This window comes from Coffea arabica, chromosome 2e, assembly GCF_036785885.1.
Source record: "Coffea arabica cultivar ET-39 chromosome 2e, Coffea Arabica ET-39 HiFi, whole genome shotgun sequence".
NCBI classification, from domain to species: Eukaryota; Viridiplantae; Streptophyta; class Magnoliopsida; order Gentianales; family Rubiaceae; genus Coffea; species Coffea arabica.
In genome coordinates, this window is record NC_092313.1 from 59,362,322 (window position 1) to 59,386,394 (window position 24,073).

Sequence of the window (24,073 nt, forward strand, 5' to 3'; positions counted from 1 at the left end):
ATAAAGGTTGCATCCCCCTCCTTCTTTTTGAACGGCGGCTTTTTCACATTGCTTCCTTGACCTTGTAAAGCATCCAACTGGGATTTGAGAGCAGAGACGTTGACAATTTTCCCGGCTCTTACAAAGTCATCAAACTCTTCCAATTTATTCACAATGGCAGCAAATGAACAACCAGTCATACGGAAAATTTCTTCGAAATATGGAGGATCATGCGCCTTTATGAATGTGCGAATAATTTCATCCTCGGTCATCGGAGGCTCCACTTTCGCAGCTATCTTTCTCCATCTCTTGGCATATGTCTTATGATCTTCAGATGGTCGCCTCTTCGTTCCTTCCAAAGTAGTTCGGGTTGGTGCCAGCTCACAGTTATACTCATATTGTCTGATGAAGGCATTGGACAGATCGAGCCAGGTCTTCACTTCCTCTGGCTTTAGGTTGGAATACCAATCGAGAGCATCCCCTTCTAAGCTTTCTGGAAATAATCTCAACGGCAAATTCTCGTCATCCACTGGCTTGCCCAACTTGTTAGCAAACAAACGCAGGTGCGTCTTAGGGTTACCCGTTCCATCATATTTGTTGAACTTAGGGGTCTTGAACCCCACCGGTAGTTGTACGTTCGGAAATAGGCACAAATCATCATAATCCAACACCCCTTGTTTGCTTAAACCTTGGCTTTTCCGAATAAATTCATCAAAACGATCCAAGCGTTTAAGTAACTTCATATCAATCTGGGCAGACGACTCTCCCATTTCTGGCTTATTTTGAAAAGTGTGCTCCGGCACCACGGGCTCCGCGGTAGTCTGATAAAAAACTGGTGGGTTCAAATGCAGGGTCGGATTGTCTTGAGGCTGAAATCCTTGACCATAAGGAGGGTAGAAAGGAGGATTTTGAGTAAAAGCATATTGCGGGTTTACAGTTCCCTCAAACGTAGTTTGAAATGGAGGAATAACAAATGGTTCGGATTGTGTTTGTGTGGCGGGTACAGGTTCAGGTTGCACTCCGCTACTAACGAGCTCATCAATCAACTTCTTCTGAGCGGCCATTTCCGATGCCATTTCCCCAAATTTTGTGAGTAACTCTGTCAACTGAACCCCAGGACTTGCAGCTTCCGGCTGGGTAGTTGCGACGGCCTTATCAGATGATTCTGGTTGAGTACTCATGTCTACACGATTCCTTTGGGCTTTACTTCGGGATCGCGTAATAATGGGGCTTTTCCGAAAAGCTATTTTGAAATTTACCTGAGAATGCAAAAGACTTCTTTAGATAAATCAATGATTACTGAATTTCTGCAATTTATTCAAAAAAAGAGAAAAAAGAAAAAGACATGAGTTAGTAATTATTCAAACAATTCGGATGCATGTCTTATTTGGGGGGCCCTTTTTGTGCCAAGGGTAGGCCTAGCATGATGCAACACCTTCGAAATGGGACCCGTAATACAAACCTGTTTTTGACAATAATCCAAAATAAGAGCAAAAGAAAAGTCATTTTCATTGATAAACTTGCCAATATTTACATCATGTCACGAAGACGATTCCGTACAAGATTACCAAAACTTCTGAACCTATCTAATACAGAGTCCTTTGTTTCCCTAGCATATGAAATTCTAACACATTCAGTTTGGTCATATAATTCTGCACATTTCCTTTTCAGCTCTTGACGCTTTCCTTGTTCATTTTCATACAATTGCTTGTTTTGCTCGGCCATCCCTTTGTATGCTTCGGCAGACTTACTTAACTGCAGAATTTCCCTATCTTTTGCTTCGACAATGGCCTTTAACCTTTTCACCTCCTCAGCTGGCTCATCTTGAATTTCTTGCGCAGCGGATCCTCCTACCCAGTCTTCGTATTGTGAAGTCGTCAAACCCTTCTGCTTGAGCTCCGGGATGTATCTAAAACTCACGTCATCGGATAGCGTCACCCAGGCGTCAATAATCCGATCTTTCATAGGGATTTGATTTGGACACATTCCCCAGTTAAAAATAATGGTGACTTCGCTCATGTCAATTACGGGTGGTATTTCTTGGACACGCCCTAATTGTCTGAGAAACCTTTTTGGGGCGTACGCGGTAATCCCTTGAGTACCCAGTAGGAGAATGAATTCGGATGCCTGAGTGCGAAGAACGGGTTTAGTACAATCGGTCCAATCCAACACCCATCTAATATTTTGATCGGTCACGTTCTTCAAGAAATCCACAAACTCAGATGCATTACACGGCAGATTGTCTCTGTTAATTCTCTTGTGATGCGTGGTTATCCAGTTGTATGCGGACATTGGTAGACTCGATGAAATAGCCGATCGTCTCATGAAATGCTCCATTCCCCATATATGTAAGATCAAATTTGAACCACAAAAGAACTTTTTCCCTTTCTGACAGGTAGTGCAGGCTATGAAGATGTCGGCCAAAATGGTAGGAATAATGGAACACGGCCTATCATTAATTCCGAGAAACAAGTCATACAGGATTCTAGTGAGCTTGAAGGCTATCTTTTTGTCTTTCCTAGGAAAAAAGTAGGTTCCCGTCATGACTAAACCGTATACCCAGACTCTCTTTCGATCCCACGTTTCCTTGGAAGTAAACGAGAAATCCCCTTGATGCCTCTCAAAACCATCTCTTAGCGCAAATCGATCAAATAAGAACTTCGCCTCTATATTTTGGTCTGCCCCTTGTAGTACTGATTCCTTTAACCCAGTGAAACGGCAAAATTCAGCTTTGTTAGATACTAGCGGCAATACCACGGCAGTTCCTTGAATCGGCAAATTGAGAAATCCAGCGATTTCCTCAATTGTTATGGTCATCTCCCTTTTTCCAAGTCTAAAAGCAGAACAAATGGGGTCCCATAGATGCACCAAAGCTTCTACCAAATATCCATCGGACTTAATGTCCTTGAAATCCCCGATGTGTCCTAATCGATCGGCTATTTGGTTAACCTCATTGGGTGAGAGTAACGTGGGCCATCTTTGTACCTCCGGCGGCACTACTAACATCTGTTGCACTCGGCGAGGGCTCTCCATCTAGAAACCAAAACCGGAGTTAAATACCTTACCTACAGGTCCCATTTCTCTGGTTAACAGGAATTTAAACGTGCAAATCCCAAAAATTGAGTTAAATACCCATGGGATTTAGGTTGGCTTGTCCCTAATGCGGGATTCCCTAAGTGGCATTCCCTTTCTAAGGCTTATGCATGATGCCATTCTTATCAAAGCAGGGAAAAATGCGATTTGAAATGAGACGTGACCTAAGGAGCCCTTTGTTTGCCAGGGTAAGCCTAAAATGGTATGACATTAATTTATGAACAAAATATACCGAAATTTCTAAACGTGCAATAGCCTATCTATAAGGGTAGGTCCTAAAAGAGGATCATGCCAGACCTCTTATTTGCTAATGTTTGTGAATGCAATGGGGGCACAAAACCAAGAAAAGTTAGCTCAGTCCGATAAATACACATAACACATTGTAACAACGAAATCAACACAAGGGAATAAAGCAATAAAAAGAAGAAAGGGGTTGGACCCCTCCCCTCGTGAATAGTGTCCCTAATAGGGTAAGGTCGACTCTACCCTAGGCAAGCTAAAATGGATGCATGAGGTTAGGGTTCACTAATGCATCTAGACTCAATAAGTCATAGGTCCCCGAGCCTTCAGACTTGGAAACCAAGGGTCATCACTCCCAAGGTTCCTTGTCGGTGGCTCGAGCGATTCCCCAGGCGTTGCTACGCACACGTCGTGTTACGGCTACCCGTCTGGGCAAATCTAAAAAAAATCCTCAACCTTCGACTAAAAACTAATAGGTTATCAACCTAAAGTTTAAAGCGGAAGATCGAGTGACCCCTCGGATCATGCTACGCACACGTCGTGATACGATCACATGTCCAAGTGGGTCGCCTAAAATCCTAATAGGGTGGAGTGGCGTGACAAGCCACTAAAAGAAAAATAAATGAAGGGTAAAAATAATTAAAGCGTATGCGCGTATGCTAGTGCTCGTTTGGAGGGGAGGGATCAAGAACCAACGCGAGGCTCTAAGGTGACACACCCCCCCAAATGCAATGCGAGCGCGAGGTAAGCAAGTAAACATACATCCAATCAACCAATCATACATTCGTGAGTGAGGGAGTAGTTGGATACGCGTGAAATGCAAAAATCCTAATAAAAGGAAAAATGCAATCCTAAACACCCAAATGTGATATATGAAAAGATTAAAAGAAGAAAAAGATTGATTAAATCAAAATTGCTCGGACTCTCGAATGTCCCCAGTGGAGTCGCCAACTGTCGCGCCCCATTTTTTGATAAAATAAATAAATGGTTTAAAAATGTATTTTTTGATTCAATTTGTGATTTGGAAAATGAATTGTGATTTAAAAGAAAAATGGGTCTAAATGGGGGTTTGAGAATGCGACGATTTGACCCAAAATTATAGTTTAAAAAGGGTTTTTTGAAATAAAAAATCGGAGTCGCCACTTGGTAATGAGTTAAGGTGTACCAAGTCACCTAAAAATGAATTTTTAAAGAAAAATAGGAAAAAGTAGTAAGAAACCCCTTTTAAACGACTCCTAGTCCACGTAAACCAACGAAAAAGGTTCGGGAGTCACATTTGACGAAGGGGAAGGCAAGGATAAAATCCAAGGCACCCCTTCGACCTAGCCAAGGCTAGTTGCTTGATTTAATCAAAGATTTTCTTGTTTTAATCAAAGAATTTATTACATTTGGATGTACTACATGAATGCAAACCCTAGACCTAGGGGTATTGGGGGAAATTTCTCTTCAAAGGTTGAGTGGTGCCAATCACATTAATTGTGAAGCCCAATGACGATCCTTTGAAGAAGTCACGAATAATGCGAGTGGGATGCAAATGAATGGAATGCATGTATGCAATGTGAGGACATGAGTTTTGAAAAAGTAATAAAAAAACAATAAATATGTAAAGGAAAATGTGCACGTGAGTGGGCAAGGTACGGTATGTGAAATGATAATATGAAGTGCATGTGTGCAAGTGATGATAAAAGTGTTCGTGTGCAAGTGAAGAAACATAAAGGTGCACGTGTGCAAAATGGAACAAAAGTGTTCGTGTGCAAGTGAAGGGATAAAAGGTGTATGTGTGCAAATGGAATGAAAAGTGAAAGTGTAATGATAGAGTGGATTTAGAATGCATGAGCCTAGGGAACGCATGCATATTGGGTACGGGGAGACCTAAATCGTGACTCAATTTACCCTTTTATAGAGGGAATACAAGCGTGCTAAGGCTTAGAAAAAGCCACACTCGTCTATATCCCATATTTAAGGGGACTCTCAAGCAAATGAACCCTATAACTAGCATGAAATGCAAAAATCCTAAAATGGAGGGAAAAGGGGGTCGAGGGGCATGCAAAATGATAAAACTAAAAGAATGCATGACATGTAATGAACATGCAAACATGTACTAACGAGGGGAAATCCCTAAGGGTCTAGCGTTGGACTAGCCCATTCTATGAATTCCGACTAGCGTTGGACTAGTGGAAACGTACATTCGTCCATCACATTCATTCATGACCATGGAAAGCGAGTAGACATGCCAAACACTTATAAACACATAGCACATAACACTTAGCATGCTCAACTAGATGCAAGAACCTAATTAAAGCAAGTAACACATAACACATAGGCAATTAAAGCCCTAACTATTACATTTGCTAGCTAGGCACACGTCTTCGATAGGTCTTCATTGAATGCTCCTCCAAGCCCTATCTATTACAAGCCAAGAGGTGTACACATACCCCATAAAGAAGAACTTAAATAAAAGCAAAAGTAAATGAAATGAAAGAACTAAAGAAAGGCAATGAAAGCAAATAGTCATGTAATTTCCACGTAACACGTTGGATCACATAGAAGAGATACAAAAAGGGATAAAAGAAAATATACCGCCCCCTTTGAATGGTGACCAAATGAAAGAAAAATGGCTTCAAAACAATAAAAAGGTCAAGGTACCACTTTAATTGAGAAAAATTAAAAGAAAATGGAAACAACCGTCAAATTGAATCACTCGAAGCATTCCAAGGAAAGTAAACTACTCGTACTTAACCAATTAAGACAAACAAAAACCCAATTGGAAAAAAATTAAAGAGGTCTAAAGGGCCAATTTATTACTATTATAAACACTAAGGAACTAAAAAAACATAAAATAAAATTAAGAATCTAAGGTGAAACTTACCAAATCAAACTAGAAAATTCACAAAAAGGTAAACGAGGAGCAATTTACTAGTAGCTAAACAACCAAATGCCAAAGAATCCAAAAAAAATCAAATTAACTACAAGTCTAGGAAAAAGAAATTATTAGACCCTTCAAATTCATTCTACAATCCCTTAAGTATCTACCCAAAACAAATCAAGATGTATTAAAGAGGAAATGGCATGTTAGGAGGACAAAATTAATTAAGTTTCCAATTAATTGGGCCATGGAAGCATTAGATGGAAGCCAAGGGGTTGGAGTGCGATTTTTGAAAGTCATTTTCATGCAAAAGCCATGCAATCACGTAGAAGAAACTTTCTCTGCAACAAATTTCATTTCCAGCCGTGGCTTCTTTCCATTCTACCATGCAAACACAATCCAACAAACAAAAAAACTTGTAAGGAGATCAAACATTCTTCCCCCTCTTCGGAACGCAAAAATCCAGAAAACAAGAATATTCAAATGCTAAAACAAAATCCAGCAACTTTGACTTGTTCTTCCTATTTCATGCTGCAAAAACTGAAAACTAGCAAGGTAGACAACTAAACCAGTTTTGGTGAATTGCTGCATTACCGAGTTGCTCAAATGCACTCCTAGCACAATTAAAAATTCAGCCAATCGATCCAAGCTTCAACATTAAATCAAAGACAAGCGTAACTCAACAGGCCAACAACTCCAAATACAAATTCTGGCAGCCTCTCATGCGAAGAAAAATGAAAAAAAAAACTTTCTTATAATCTGCTGCAAATTTGTAGCTTACTCTTTGTACAGACCATCCATGAGCTCAAATCAAAACATAATGAGGCAAATATCGCATGTTACCCACTAGTATACCCCAAGACATAAACCATTTAACATGCTCAAACAAGCAAAATATAGTTCGGTGACTGCTAAAAAAAACAAAGTGCAGCAGCAATTTCCAGCCGCAATCTTTCGCATTTTTATCATGCAAACAAATTCATCAACCCAGAAATTATTGACCCAATTTAAAACATGAAATTTTGGGTGCAAGATTAAGATGGCAAATCTGGTTTTGATCATCAACAAAGGAAGGAAATTCATTATCCATCAATAATAAAAGAAGCAAATCTGGCTTTGTGCACCTTCAGCCGCAGCTTTTCTTGCATTTCAACATACAAATGTGTTCACCATATATCAGAGTTTTAACTACCAATCACCAACTAAACTTGTAACTTCATTGTAGCATTGAAACAAGAAAATGGAGCTAATCATCAAAGGTAGAAAGAAAACTAAACAGCACAAGAATGAAACAGAAAAAAACGCAGCAAGCTTTCTGCAATTCGGCACTTTACAAAATCCAGCTTTCAAACACAATCAAATCCAAACACAAGGCTTTAAACTAGGCAGCAAACCATCATCCAAACAAATAGAAAAAAAAAACTGAGCAAAATCCAGTGCAAATACAAATAAAATACGTTCAGCAAGTTGAAAAATCTGGAACATATAAAACTGATTTGGCAAGTTGAAATGCATTTTCCAGCAAGTACTTGGGCATGAATCCGAATTTACCTCGGTTAAATCATTGTGTTAAGTACCCAAAACTAACATGCAAGGCTACTTAATGAAATTACTATCATTTCTAGTTCAGATCAAGTTCGGACAGCAACTATAAACATCCACAAATCCAGAAATTCTGTTCGCCATCCTTGGATGAACTTGCATGTAGCCGTTCACTATTTCATTTTTTTTTTTTTTTTTTGCTTAGCCGGACCAATAAACTTCCTGCAAAGCTTAATCATCTAATTTTAATTAGTCAAACACCTAACCAAGTGAAAATCAACCACTTTCCAGCAAATTTCATGCTAAAATACCCATGCAATTTCCAAAACAACTTCAACGGCTAAACTGGAAAAATTGTTTCAGCAATCCATCAACTTCCATTAAAATTTCCAGCCATGCAACCGAAATTCAGGCCACGTAGTTCACATGCAACATCAAATAAGAAACTATCTATCAGGTTGAGTCCAAAATTAAGCTCAGATCATCACAGCTAGCAAATTAAAAACCGAAACTTCCAGCTCAAGCTCTCGGCAGCTTCACTTCCTTCTCAAACAGATTTTTCTATGATTTAACCTATCATCTAACCACACAATCCCACATGCATGCTTATAGTCAGCTTCATCAACCCATAAACAACTCATCTAAGTTCAGAAATTACCTTAGCTTGAAGCCTAAAACACACGACTAGCAGCTGCAAATCCTCCACTCTCGGCTGTCCAGAATTGCAGTCCGCAACTCTCCCTCTCCCTGGCTCAAACTTGCGGCTGGATTGGAGGAAGTTTGACTCTCGGTTCTCTCTCTCCCTCTCTCGGTTGGTCTTGAAGTGAGGCTGGAAGATAAGCTAAGTCCTCACCTCTCTCTCTCTCGTCGTTATTTCCAAAGAAGCTGATCACTTCACAGCTCCCGGCATAGGAACAATTGAAAAAATAAAATGTTATGGTGAGTGATAATGATTGTAGTGAACTGGCAATGATATAGCGTAGTGGGATGTATATATTGAGGTATTGGGAGTGGAGTGGAGTGGAGTGGAGTCGGCAATAACAATGGAAGGTGCTAGGTTGAGAAGTGGAAAATGGAGCCGGCAGAAATAGAATTGTGATTTTTTGATTTTTTTTTTGATTTTTTTTGATTTATTGAATAGAAACTAAATCTAAATAAACTAGAATCCACAAAGCACAATTTTCCATTTTTCATCAATTTCCTCTTTTCTTTTCTTTTCTTTTTTCACAAATTTTACGTTAAAACTTAAAACTAAAACTAAAACTAAAACGTGAACAAAATTAATATGACAAATAATTAGCAAATAAAAGACAAATAAAAAGGTAACAACTAAAATGCAGACAATCTAAAACAAAATCATGAATTAGATGCAACATACAAATTATTTAAAAATTTGGTGTCTACATAATGTGATTGGCACAAATTAAGTTTTGAAGAGATATTCCGACCCCCCCCGATACACTAGGTCTATGTTTGCATCCATATAGTGACATCCAAATGTGATAAATTCTTAGATTAAAATAAGAAGATTTTTTACTAAATCACGCAACTAGCCTTGGTTGGTTGAAAGGGTGCCTTGGATTATTATCCTTGTCTTTCCTTTTTTCAAATGCGACTCCCAATCCCTTTTCTCTGATTTTCGAAGATTTGGAGTCATTTAAAAAGGGTTTTTTTCTACTTTTTCTTTAAAAATTCATTTTTAAGTGACTTGGTACACCTTAACTCAATACCAAGTGGTGACTCCTATTTTTCATTAAAAACCCTTTTTAAACTATTATTTTAGGTCAAAACCGTCGCATTTTTAGTCCCATTTAGGCCCACATTTCTTTCTTTATTTCCTAAAAATCAAAAAATCATTTTTTAATCAAAATTAAATCAAAATTCATTTCTTTATTCATTTTTCTGAAAGTAAAAAACTCATTTTTCACTCAAAAATTAACCAAAAACCCTTTTTTCTAAATTTATTATTCATTTATTCTTCTTTAAAAATGGGGCGCGACAAAAAGCAGATGGACATCATGAACAAATAGTAAAGCTCATGGAAGAATTCATCATGGTACAGGGATAACTTGCGACTTGGTGAAAGGAGGATGTTGATGATGATTTAGAATTATGATAACCCATGTGGTACTTGAAGTAAGAAGCTCACCTCTTGTAGTTAATAGCAGGTGGTTACTTTTTAAAGCAAGTGTAAAGCAAGTTTTGGAGTAATTAAGCAGTTGTAACAATTTTATCTATCAATTTGAATCCCTTCTCTTGCACATAACAATGAGATTATTTACATGATGGATGGAGATTTGTGTAATGTTAGTCTTTTATCTTGGAGATCGATTGATAAGCTTCAGTTTGCTTTTGGTTATTTCCTGTAATTGTTCCATTTCCTTCTAATTTATTGCCCTTTCTATTTCTTGATTTTTATGAAATTCGTTGTAGGCTTGTATGGAGTGAGGTTGTGACGTAGAATTATAGCAGCAATCTTCTAAAGTTTGAACCCTACTAGCAACGGATCAATGTCGTGCATCACAAACCAGTTTATGTACTACAAACTAGTTTCCCTTGTGTCAATGCCAAAATTATAAGATGGTTTATGTAACTTTATGGATCAACGTAGTGCATCGCAAACCAAACTTGAATATTATAAATCAATGTAGTGCATCACAAATCAAACTCTAATAACTAAGTATTTATGGGCAAACTTGAAATCTTTCACTGCACAATCAGGAAATTGATCAAGGCTTTGTTGTTAGGTGTACATAAATATTGCAAAGCTGTTTCATTGATATTCACAATGAAACATCTAAATCAAGCATCTGTGGTGAAGAATTAATCATCTCTTGTTTAGATATGAGCCTAGACAACGCCTTTAAAAGCTCAAGATGCACTGCTTGCTTTAGTTAATTGGTAAAACTGGTAGAATGCCTTTCATGATCCTCGGCACATGTTACAGTTGTACACTTTAATGATGATGCTAAATAATATTGGATAGCTCTTTTTTAAAAACCTCAACATATTCTATCTAATCTTTTTAGCATTAATAGTGCTTAATTGTTATACATAATCTATTAACTCGTACGATCCCTAATATCACTAATCTAACCAATAACAAATACCAACCCAATTAATATTTCATAGTTACTATTAGATTTTTAAGATATTTGAAGTAAGCCTTAGGACAACTAATTCTACATCAACTACACATCAACTATTGTTAATATATATCTAGTACTCAGATCTTAGTAAAATTTTAACTCTATTATCAATGTAGTATAATATAGTAGACACATTACTTCTATCTTATTAATTGACTAGATAATATTGTAAATTTTGTCAAAGAAAAATGTTATTTTTATACCAAATGCTAATATGATAATTAACTAATTCAATAAATTGCTCAGCAATAGGCATACTTAGATAGCACGGGAAGTGGTTGAATTTAAAAAAGATTTACAACAGGTACGAATCCAATTATGGGATCAGGTAATATTAGTGTTTAGCTAATGTGAAATTCAAGATCAATGGATAATAACCTAAAAGTTCAATCTTTGTAATTTTACAATATAAAAAGCAAAATCCACACTCAAAAGAAAAACAAAAATGGTTTACTTGAATTTATAAAAAAAAATAAACAAAAATGTTTGAGCATGAATTTATTAATATTAAAAAACTAAAAGGTTTCAAACCTTGCATATGTTAAATGCGAGGTACTGGACCTCACATTTGACAAATGTGATTGAAGCAATTTTTTTTTTTGGGTTTTTGCAACTCAGAAATTCAATGATAAATCGCATCTGCAAAATGTGAACTTAGTGAGCTCGCATTTTGCAAATGCGATCATCACTTGATGGAATGCTACATACAAAAAGCCCCATTTGTAGAAAAATTTTAAATTTCATCATAAAATTAGGAATTTCTCCTGGTTTTTGAAGGTTTATCTAGTCTACTAAATAATGCCATGAGGGAACACAGGATATCAGGATTAAAAATTGCTCCTGAAAGTCCTACTCTGTCACATCTCTTTTTTGCATATGACACATTAATCTTCTGTAGAGCATCTAAAGAAGAAGTAGGTAAGGTCAAACAGCTGCTAGAGATATATGGAGAGGAATCAGGACAACGTATAAACACAGAGAAATCATTTGTGCTATTTAGCAAGAACACGGAAGAGAGCAGCATTGAGAAGATTCTGAATGCGTTGGGAGGAATGAAACAAGTGAGGCAGAGTAAATACTTGGTGCTTCCTATGATAATTGGGAGATCTAAGAAACATGTTTTCAAATATATAAGAGAAAAAGTGAATAGTAGAATCAATGGATGGAAGGAAAAACTGCTAAGCCAAGCTGGTAAAGAGGTGTTGTTGAAAGCATACCAAACTATGCTATGAATTGTTGCAGATTACCAATTGGACTGTGTAAAGACATAAGAAGAGATATGGCTAAATTTTGGTGGGAAAGTAAGGATGATGAAAGAAGAACACATTGGATGGGGTAGCAGAAATTGACTGAGGTGAAGGGTAAGGGCGGATTGGGGTTTAGAGATTTGCAAGAGTTTAATAAAGCCATGTTAGCAAAACAGTTGTGGAGAGTGATAACCAAGCCAAATTTGATGATCAATAACATTCTGAGAGGAAATTATTTCAAAGGAAATCTATATGGACAATGAAAACTAGAAATGCTGATTCTTGGATGTGGAAGAGTATGCTCAGTGCAAGGGAGGTGTTGGAAAAATGTGCTAGGAAAAGATTAGGGGACGGACGTGCAGTTAACATATGGAAGGATAGATGGCTTTTAGACAAGGGTCACGGTAAGATAATATCTGCAAGGCCACTAGATTGTCAAATAAAAATGGTGCAGGAAATAATACATAATGGTGAATGCAATAAAACAGTAATGCAGGGAACTTTTAATGCAGAGGATTGTAAAAGGATTCTGGCCACTCCCATTAGTTTATATGGAGGAAAGGATGGACTTATACGGCCTTACACCACAACTAGAGAGTATTCAGTGAAGAGCAAAAGAGATGCAAAAAGAGAGAAAAGGTGTGACGACCCCATCTTCCCCTAGGGCGTACCCCAGAGTTTAGCAGACCGCCTGCCCAACTCTCGCCAGGACTCACTCACTCACTTCAAATAAAATAGTTCCCAACCTCAAGTGTAAATGGAATAACAGTTCCCAAATTTGGAACATATATGTACATTCATTTCTATTCCAAACATTCATACAATCTCAAATATAACAAAAGATATGAATTCCAGATACATGCAATCCGAATCGAGCACTAGCACGAGTACAATCACAAAAATTCAAAAACTAGACTATGCTAGCCTGTACCAGTCTCACACCCTCACTCGTACCCCCTGTAAGGAAAACAAATTTAACGGAATAGAGTGAGCTAAAACTCAGTGAGATTCCAAAACTTCATGCAGATCCAAGTAGCAAGTTGGCCATATGTAAAACTTGAACTCTTAAAATGAGCGAGTGTAAAAGTTCATAAAAAGAAACAATAACATGACAAGTAATAATCATTTCAAAGTATAAGTATACGAATGACTCTCAATAGTCAAATTCCCGTTGCTTCACCAGAGCTTGATCAAGTAGTAGTTGACACTCCGTCAACTTTCAAGTAAAGTAACCAGTCCAGTAGAGCACCACTTAACTACAATCTCCGTCCACCATTCAAACCCCCTACCGGGCCCAAAATCCTCAACAAACACGGGTGGTAATACTCGAGCATACCGATTAGTCGAGAAGATAACACTCCACTCGACAAAACAAGAGACTCAGGATTCGTTACCTATCGACCAAGCCCTTGCCGCCTCGACTCGAGTAACTAGCCACAGGGTTTTTGGAATTCCAGAGAGTGCACACATCATACACAAGTATATCAAGTCAATTGCAACAAATAAACAAGTATATATCACATTAGGGCAAGTGCGATAAAGTACACCCTTGCCCAACCAAACCAAGCAAATCTTATCCGATCACGTTGATAAAGAATTTAAATCAAGTATCAAGTTCAATCATGTATTTAGAAGTACTCACCAAAAATTTAGTGCTTGTCAAAATCACGCTCAGGTACAACTCCTTGGTTGGAGTCCAAATCTGCGATAAAATATCATTTAAGAGTTTAAAATCCATTAGGGTTCGAAACATAGGAGTTTCGTTTCAAGAAAATCAAGTAAATAAAACTTGTTTAAGTAGTAGTCATATGGCTTCTCAAACTCTTGAAAATTCATGCTCGCTCTTTTAGTTTCGATAAAGCAGTGATTTATACTTTGGAAGTCACACTTGGTATGAAAAATCGAGAAAATAGTATTTTTAAGGGTCGCTACTTTTACCTTTTAAAGGGTACAAGTTTCGGCAAAATGTTCAACTTATGTACCTCTTATTAACGAAAACTCGAATACCATAAACAAGCTAAGTTTGCTTCAACTCGAGTCGTCACACAAGTTTCAAGTTCACTCGCCTAACCCTTGAGCGAAAATTTATGCAGCATGCCCTTTGTATTTATCCATTTTCCTATCCAAGTACAACTTGGATTCACAAGCCAACAAACCTCCAATCCAATCACAAGTGATAACCAACTACATACATCTATTCAAGGTCTCAAAACCAACTAAACAAACCAAATAATAACTTATCACCATGGACCAAAGCTGGAAACCAGTTTAAAGAAGAACTTATAAATGGCAGATTTGTTATCCTTCGATGTTTTGGTCATAACTATAGCTAAGTATATCGGATCGAGATAAATTTTATGTTGACCTTGGTCGATCAATCCTTGGTTTTGATTATTAACAAACCAAAATGTAGATTTGGGCTAATGTTTTTATGTGAGCAATTTGTTAGAACAGATTCTTGTGGCACAAAAGAAGAAGCAAAAACAGGGCACTCATGTGGGACGTCCGAAAGGAAGCTATCGGACGTCCGAAAGGATGAAGAACATCAAGAAGGAAACTCTGTCGGACGCTCGTGAGGAAGCATCGGACGTCCGGAAGGATCGGACGCATGCATCGGACGCACATCGATCGCATCAGACGTCCGAGAAATTTCGCAAAGATTTGATGACTCTCTGACGACGTTCGGACGCAGGGTTCGGACGTCCGACAGGTGGTTTGGACGCAGGGTTCGGACGTCCGACAGGTGGTTCGGACGTCCGACAGGCCAACGGCTAGTTTTGACAGCATTTAATATTTGACCGTTGGAGAGCCTTTTGGAGTCATTTCTCACCTTCTATAAACACCCCAAAGCACAAGAAGACAAAAGACTTTTGCCAACACAAAATACAAGCTTACAAGTGAGATTTTTGAGTAGAAAGATTCTTTGTTGGTTGTATAAGGGGTTGGGGAAGTTGGGTTGTGAGGTTGCTCAAGTGAAGGTTATTCTCTAGGAGGAGTAAAACCTTGGTGAAGGTGAACCTATCACTTGAAGTGGTAAAACCTTGGTGAAGGTTGCCTCATTTGTATAAAATAGTTCTTAATTGGGTGAGTGATCTTTCAAGTGTAGGTTGTTGAGGGTTAACTAGAATTGTTGTAAAACTCCTTGGCTCAACCAAAGTGTGTTTGGGGTGAGGAAGGAGTGAGCCTTCACTTGTACATCTTGGTTAGCATCGCCATCAATTGAAGAGGCTATTGGTTTGATATTTGGTTTGCATTTCTTATCCTTTCTCTTTAATTAAGTTTTCTTTATTGTGCTTAAATTTGATATATCTTTGTGCATCATTGTGAATTTGTTTGTACTCATTGGGTTGCACCGGGCACTTACATTTTATGGCATTTCGAAGCTAAGACATAGACCTACATTTCCCATGAAAACATCGACACCCAGTTCTCACATTTTCAGGGTAAAAAATGGATGGTCAGAAACACATAAAAAACAGGTCAGGAAAATTAGAGTGTTTGTGCAGTCAGGAGTTCTTTGGCCAAAACATAAGCTAAAATGATCCAATTGATCTGAAAATATTCAGGTAGAAAGTTAACTCAAATCTTTATAACTTTTATGTTTTGTCCAAAAGCTGATTCAGTCTAAAACATGGAGAAATTCGCAGCCTAAGTTGAGTCCAAAAACAGGGTAGAACTGAAATTCCTTACCAAATGCTGGAAATTCAACTTTTAACTCTAAAAAGTAACATCAATCTATTAATCACTTCATCAATTTCATATCCTAGCTTAATAACATTATTTACTAGGTATACAACAATAATCAAAGCTGAAAAATGCAAACCCTAGCTAAACATTCCACTACACCATCAAGAACTAAACAATCAACCATAGCAAGCCAAGATTAAAAGTTTCTATACCAAACTTAGCAAGATTAACCAAGAGAAAACGAAGTGGATCATCTTATACCTTACAATACTTGTTTCTAAGTGAAGAACCAAGCTCTTTCTCCCAAGACTTTCACCTTTCCTAGCTTCCTAAACACCAAGAGGTAAGTTTAATCGGTTTGGTTTGTGTGATTACAACTCAACAAGGAAGAATCAAGGTTGGAGTTGAAGTTGTTTTTCTCTCTTTTTTCCTCTCTTAGTTTTGGCCACCAAGCAAGAAAGAATGAAGGAAATTTAGCTCAAATGAAAGATAAGTAGAAAGGAAATGTTTTAGGTCAAAGGTTGCTTGAATCCTTGGCACTTGTCAAGCCAAGATTTCCCTTCTTTGTTTTCTTTTCTTTCCTTTCCTTTGGTCAAAAATAGTGGCTGTTTTATAGGATATTTTAGGGGTGATTAGCTGAAATAAAAGCAAGGAGATTAAGGTAATAAAATAGTGTTCCAGTGGTATACTCAATCGGTAGCAAACGGTGCACGGCAGCTCAAGCCGATTTTCCTTAACTCGCGCATACTTGTGTTTTTACTTATGGTTCACTAGTTTATTATTAGCACTTCTAATCACACACTTCCTCTCATCTAAAACTCACTCTTAACCACCAAATTTAGTACACACACCTCCACAATTAATCACACTACCAAAATATGCGAAAATCCTAATTTACCCTAACTATAAAACTAAGGGTAAAACTCTTAATTCTATTATTTATTACAACTATTGAGGGAGAAAATGAGTAGTAAAGATATTATAAAGTAATTTAATCAAAATAAGAGGAAATTTTTAAGAAAATATGAGCGAATTTTCCAGTCGTCATAAAAGGAGCAATGGTACAACAAGAGAGGAGTAGCAGAAATGAGTAGGAACTGGTGTGTGGAAATTTTTATGGAGTCTAAACATGAAACACAAACTCAAGCACTTTATATGGAAAAGTCTGCAAAATATATTACCAGGAAATGAAGTGATTAAAAGAAGAATTGGAAGAGGATCTGAATTATGTGCTTGCTGTGGGGAGCAACTTGAAACTCTAGAGCATATGTTTTTCTTTTGTAAACATGCAGAGCTGATTTGGAAAGCTTCTCCAATACAGTGGGATGGACTACTGGAGTTCAGGAAAAGCTTTTGGCTATGGTGGAACAATCTAATGGAGGCAAAGGAGAGAGGTGCAGGAAGGGAACATATTTGCCTTGTAGTGAGTATACTATGGCAAATATGGAAGTCTAGGAATCGAACTCAGTTTAACAGAGAGGAAGCATGCCAAGGGAGAACAGTGCTAAAGGTAGTTAATGAGTGGAATGAATATGATTCAGCTCAACAAACAGATAAAGAGGTTAAGATAGAAGAAAGGGAGCAGTAGGAGGAACCAACAGAGTGGTTGCCTCCAACAAAGGGGATTGTTAAATTGAATATGAATGCAGCCTTAAACACAGCAAAATATAGAGCAGGATGGGGAGTGACTGCAAGGCAGGAAGATGGAGGGATCCTGAGTGCTTGGGCTGGAAGTGTAGAAAGAAATGGTGAAGCCATGGTAGAAAAAGATAATGCAATTCGAATAGCACTTATTAAAGCTGAAATGATGGGGTGGAGGAGGATTGAAGTTCAATCAGATTTCAAGGGAGTGGTGGAAAAAATCAAGGGAGGAAGCAGGGATGATCTAAAGATTGGAATAATCTTAGAAGACATACTTAAGCTGAGGAACATATTTGGTGAATGTTACTTCTCTTTTGTCAAAAGGGAAGGGAACTTTGTGAGTCATCACTTGGCAAAATTTGCCATTCAATTGATTGATTACTGAAGTAGATTGGAAAGGGTCTTTTCCATCTTAGTTAGTGAGATTAGCCAAGAAAGATGTAAGAGCAGTTGCTCAACCTTTGTAATCTTTTTTGAGGATTAATGAAAATTGTTATCGTTTGGAAAAAAAATTATTTTGCTCCACCATGGTCGAAAAGCAACCGCTACCTCAACCACAGCCCATAGCCATTTCCCCCATCACCATTTCCTTCCACTACCACTTGCATAAACTGCGGCGGCCCAACCTACAACCCCATTCTCTTCTTGCCAGCCAATCTCCCTATGAACCAACACTAAAGAAGCCATCATGCGAACAACTCCGGTCCCACAGTCCCAAAAGGTGGTCCTGCTGCAACCTCCCTACAGCTTCCAAACCCCAGATAATCTCCAACCAAAACGACATCGTCCGGCTCCACTTATCTTCTACTTTGGCTAGCTTCCTATACTTTGTTGTTTCCCTTTCTAAATCCATCAAATCTCACAAGCTCTCCGATCCCTGCCACCTGTCTCCTGTTGTCTCCACTGTTATTCGTGTGATCGAGAAGTTGATTGCGTTCGTCAGTGAAATTTCTCCGGAGTCCCAAGCTGCTCGATCCGGCAACGTGGCGTACTAGACATGGCATCATCGCATGAGCTTCGATGCTGAGTCATTTATGCTGCTATTGCTTCCTCTCCATCTTCGTGATGCAGCTGTTGAATTAGTGCCCTATTTTACTGACAACTTTGACAATTCAAACCCCATTAATTATGATAATTTTTAAAATTTACCTTTTTTTAAATTTTGGGAGTAGTTTTTGCTTTTCTTTATCTATTTTTGTGATTATTATTTTTGTGTTTTTTAATTTGCTTTGGTTGTCTTTTTTTTGGGGCAGCTTGATACACAAAGATAGGAAATCATTAAAAATTATTTGGAGGTTTGTTGTTATCAATGGATAAGTGAGAGGTACATCATTGGACTGACTTGGGATTTATATGGCACCAAAAATAATTATCAAGAAGGGGAAAGAGTGGCTCGAATTGCTGAAAGTGAGACTCTTTATTGGAAAATTAGGAAAAGGAAACTTCATTTTTTATGGACTGATGTAATTCACTAGAGGAATGATGACCTTTAGTTGTCAATTCATGGCATTACTTTTGCAAGTTTTTAGTGCTCGCATGTGTATTAGAGTGTTTTAGTACCCATAGGTTGTGTAAAGGATGTTGGAAGTTTTGCAATATAGTGGAGCCTTTAAGTTTAAGAGTTCAGTAGTGATTCATGCAGTTGAAAGGATTGGGGGCTGAGATGATTAGACCTACAGTCTCAGCATGGGTTTATGATAGATGGTAAACTGGGGAATGTCCTCATTTGTTAGCATAGGGGAAAATGTTTTATTTCATAATAGTATACTTGATAATATGTTCTGGAAGCATATAAAGGCATGCGTGAAGTTGTAGCTTCCAAATTATGACTTAAGTAGTTGAATGGATAGTAGTGGATGAGTTGTAGGTTTACTTGTATGATTGCTAAGCTATTAATTGTATTGGATGGTTGGAGTTTTGCTCTTATTTAATCTTAGGAAAGTTGAGGTTCCATTACGCTCATAGATTTTTTGATGTTATCAATAAATTCTTTTCCAATTTTATTGACTTAAATTGAAATTTGTAAAGATAGAGGAAAATTGGATGATGGTAAAAGTTAAGTGGAAAATACGATGGTCAAGTCCAGTAGTCTGTAAGTCATTATCTTATAGCCCTTATAGGCTTGTTAGGTAGAAGGTAAATACTATCAAAGAGTTATTCTTGAAGGAGCAAAATATTTGGCTACCAGAAATTACAATACATAATAGAACTCTATAGTTGAAGGGTTATGTAGCAAACACTAGAAGATAGCATCACAAAAGGTAGTACTATGCTCAATATCTTCGACTAACCGCATACCTGTGAAGGTTAAACTATGCCTAGGGTGATAAATTAAAAGAAATTGATGAAAGATTGTGCATTGTTTCAGCATTTACCTATAACTAGGCTCTTAGATAAAGCGACAAATTATTTAAGTTTGGCCACAGGTAGAACAAGGACATATTCGAAAAGAATAGAGAGGCTATTCCTTTTTTTGGTTACTGAGTTTGTCTTTAAGCATGTTGATAGGTTTGGTGTTTAGAAACTGTATGCATCTTTTAGACAGTGCCCAGGCAGTCTAGTGTGTTACATTTGGCTGTGAAACTTGTTTTTCTTGTTTCGTATCATTATACTTGCTTGCTAAGGCTTTTTGAATGCTTTGGTCCTGATCTCGGTTTAGCTCTTCAACATAATTGGGCATCCTTCCTAACATATGAAAATACCAGGAAATATGCCTGCCCAACTTTTAACCTTAATCCAAACAGTGGAAACACCATAAAACTGGGGTTTTGTTGATTTTGCAAGCAATTGCATTGCAGTTGATGAACATAGTTGGTTCTGTTTTCTCCTTTATTCACCATTCTCTATCTTTGTATCCTTCTGTTTGGGAATCTCATAACTACTTTTGCTTGAAATGGCTTTGTTTTCATTAGCTTTTGTATTTTCCTTTTTGTGTCTTGAGATGAATGGGCCATGAAACCAAGTTTGTAGCATGGTTGTACTGCTTAGCAAGATTGCAAATTGTTAAAGAATAAGATAATCAAGCACACTGGTTTCCTAGGTTTTTGTGAAGCACTTGGAGTTGATTCAGAAGTTGCAATTGACGTATTCTCTTAAATCTGCAAGATCCCATGGAGTATTGGGGCTCAATGACTATCGCATTTTACCTTTCATATTTGGGTCTTCACATTTGATTGACCACAAGTATATTAAGCCAAAATCAATTCAGAATGAGGATATATTGGAGAATTTTGCAGGTGAATATTTGTACTTGTCATGTATTGTATGTATAAAGAATGATAGAAAGGGATTGTGTAAGGATCGAAGACAACCTAAGAGGGGGGTGAATTAGGTTGATTATAAAAACTAATCAAGTTATAGACACCTTTTTGTTCAATATGAAATTTACCCTCTTTTCTAGGTGACCACACAATGAAACAATTAGTAAAAAAGTAAGATTGCTTGGGAGTAGAAGAGATCAGCAATTTAAAGATCACAAGATAACAATAAGTAAATAAGAAGGGAAGAATTGCAAACCAATTGACTACCAAACTCCTCTTGAGCTTGTAGATCAATTTATAGAACAAGTTTCTTCAAATTGATGAAATACAACCAATCTTGTGTACAAAGGAAGGTTCACTTCCTCCTTGCCCCAAGTTCTACTCGGTCAAACTAGAAAGTTTTACTATCTCTCAGGACAACCCTCACAGAGCTACACTATTGAAATATTCACTCACAAATGAAAAGTTTACAACGAACTTCACACCACCAAAACTACAAATCTTTCTTGAAGAGTATTTTCTCATTAAAATCACTCTAGATCTTTTGTATCTTCAGTGTGCAAAAGTTATTTGGAGTTTCTGACCATGTTCTATTTATAGGAGACCAAGAAAGTGCTTCATTAATGCTTCCAACGGATAGAAAATAGTTGAAGAGTCAACTAGCCGTTGGAAGTGTTGGACGTCCGGTACTCCTTTTTTTTGCGTCCGACAGTAGGCAGTGACTTTGAGAAATTTTCTTCAATTCTATCGGATGTCCGGTATTGTCTTTGTGAGCGTCCAACAGCTTTCGTCGAGTTTGAAGGATCCTATCTGACGTCCGGTACTTCCGTCCGATAGCAGACAAAGAGTTTGAAAGATTCTATCGGACGTCCGATGCTTGCGTCCGATCGAGGTCAATGAGCTAGGGGGAATGTCTTATTGTGATAGCCCCACTTTCCCCTAAGGTGAACCAAAGGGGTTAGCGGACTGCCTGCCCAGCTCTCGCCAGAACTAACGAGCAGTTACACGTGATCGAAAGCGTTCCGGGAAAGTAAAAGCGCGCTCGGACAAGCCAAAATCACAAAATAAAACAAACGAAAAATCGGAGCCGATATGAAAAGTGCCAGGCACGACAGAATCCGGCCGGATTCCTGGCCGGATACAGGCCAGAGAGCAAAAGGCCGGATTCTTTTTTTTTCCCAAGGCAATCCGGCCGACAATCCGGCCAGTTTCTGGCCGGATTCGACCCAGTCCATTCCCGCCAAAATTTTTTTTCTTTTGCCGTTTAAAAACCTAATCCATCCAAAATCCAACCAAATATCATTCAAGCAAAAACACCTTGAAATTCAATATTTACAAGCCAAATAACATGCAAAAGCTATCCAACAAGTTTATACATGTATGGTTTGCAAATTTACAATTCAAAAGGAAGGTCGGATCTAAAACCGACTAGGGTTTCATTCATTGAGGAGCTATTCAAAATGTATTCACAACTAGCTCAACTCGGCAACCAACTATCAAAGCCATTCCAAAAGTATTCAAATTCCTGTAAGGAAAATAAAAGGAATAGAGTGAGCTTACGCCCAGTGAGATACTATCACTCAAGCAACAAAGTTCATATAAGCATAAAGCTTTTCTTTCCAATTCATCTACTAGGAAGTAAGCCAAAAGCACACATCAAGAGAATTGGTAAAAGGATACGGACGGCTCTCAAGAGCCCCTTTCCTCGCTTGCATACTTGATCGGATCTCATTGACCCTCCGTCAATGTTTAAGGAGTAACCAAACGTAGACTCCACTTTACTTCCATTCCTTCCACCCAACATCCCCCTACCGGGCCCGAACTCCAAACAGTAGAAATTTGGTAATACTCGAGTATATCGGAATCGAGAGTCTCATACTACAAGATTCCATATAACAGTCCCCATGGCTCATCAATTTTCACGACCAAGCCCTCGCCGGCTCGATTCAATCGACTACCAATGGGGTTGAGCTCAGTAGTAACAGTAATGGTTGTTGGATACTCGTCCAAACGACACCAAATCCGGTGTATTCATATACCATCAAGTAATACAGTAAACAGTCGTATAGAGGACATAAAGAGTGAGAGTGATCAAGTACACCCTCGCTTTAATCCATTTCCATGGTGCAAGTAACATTCAAAGCATCAATTTCAAGTATAGCAAAGCCACATAGTAACAAACAAGTGAGTAGTACACTCACCAAGCAAGTAAATGATATTTCATACACTTCCGCCCAAAGAGCGTCTTGAACCACCATCACATTTGGACGCACTATATGAATGCAAACCCTAGACCTCGGGGGCATCGGGGGGTAAAATTTCTTTTCAAAGCTTGAATGGTGCCAATCACATTAATTGTGATGCCCAATAATGATCCTTTAGAGAGGTCACGAATAATGCAAAAATATGAGACTCTAAGAAGAGGAAAATGATAAAATAATTATAGAAATATACATGTCTTAGAGGAATGCATCATGTCGGGTACGGGGGACTAATGTTCGTGACTCAATTTTCCCTTTTAATAGAGGGAATACGAGCGTGCTAAGGCTAGAAAAGCCAAACTCGTCCATATCCCATATTCGAGGGGTTTTCTCTAATCTAATCAAGCAAATGAATTAACCTAGCTCTAATGCTTATATGAGATGCAAGTCTAATGTCATGTTTCATACAAAAGGGACAAGTAATATACATATAAAGGAGAATATGGGGGAAAGGGTATACGTATATAAGAAAAGAGTCATGCAATATGGTGAAAGAGGCCCTAAAAAACAAAGATATGCGTGAGATGAAGTGATCACACAATCATGATCTAACGTGCGAAGGGGTCCTAAGGGTCCAGCATTGGACTAGCCCTTATTTCTAACGCTCTCTCACAAGCATTGGATTTGCGAGAGCTCGGGGGGAAAGGCCATGACTAGCATTGGACCAGCCACGGTGACATGCATTCATCCACATAAGCAGATATAATAATAAAAGCGAATAGACATGCAAGGCACATAATGTCACGTAGCACGTAGCACATAAGCATGATATCTAGATGCAAGACCCTAAGAAAGCGGTAACACATAGCACATAGGCATGCAAATCACACAAAGACAAAACAAAGAAACCCTAACTATTACATTAGGAGGGGGAAGCCTACTACAATCTAAAAGGGGGAACGGAATAAAATAAATAAAATAATAGCCTAGCTATTACAACTTTGGCATTCAAGTGCCTTTCAAATGATCGAAATTGAAAATAACTATACAAAACTAAAACAAATAAAGTGGATAAATAAATGGATAAATAAAACGAAAACATTCAAAAGGCATGCAATTAAGCATATAAGTCACATAATGCACATACGGTCAAATAAAGTGGAAATAG

At 37.9% G+C, this 24,073-nt stretch overlaps 1 protein-coding gene and 1 pseudogene across 1 annotated transcript; both read left to right on the forward strand.

Moving 5' to 3' along the window:
• The first annotated feature begins 11,672 nt into the window (after positions 1-11,672).
• LOC113729217 (uncharacterized) lies at positions 11,673-17,391 on the forward strand. Its single transcript, XM_027253540.1, has 2 exons — positions 11,673-12,060; positions 17,096-17,391. The coding sequence occupies exons 1-2, from the start codon at positions 11,673-11,675 to the stop codon at positions 17,389-17,391; spliced, it is 684 nt and encodes a 227-aa protein (XP_027109341.1).
• A 51-nt stretch (positions 17,392-17,442) lies between these two features.
• LOC113729218 (uncharacterized) lies at positions 17,443-20,775 on the forward strand (annotated as a pseudogene).
• The last annotated feature ends 3,298 nt before the right edge of the window (positions 20,776-24,073 follow it).

Bases quoted from the DNA above. Each gene is read 5' to 3' on its own strand.
- LOC113729217 (XM_027253540.1), top strand. From the start codon at position 11,673: ATGAGGGAACACAGGATATCAGGATTAAAAATTGCTCCTGAAAGTCCT. The intron at 12,061-17,095 runs GTAAAGAGGTGT...GTAAACATGCAG, and splicing joins AAAACTGCTAAGCCAAGCTG to AGCTGATTTGGAAAGCTTCT.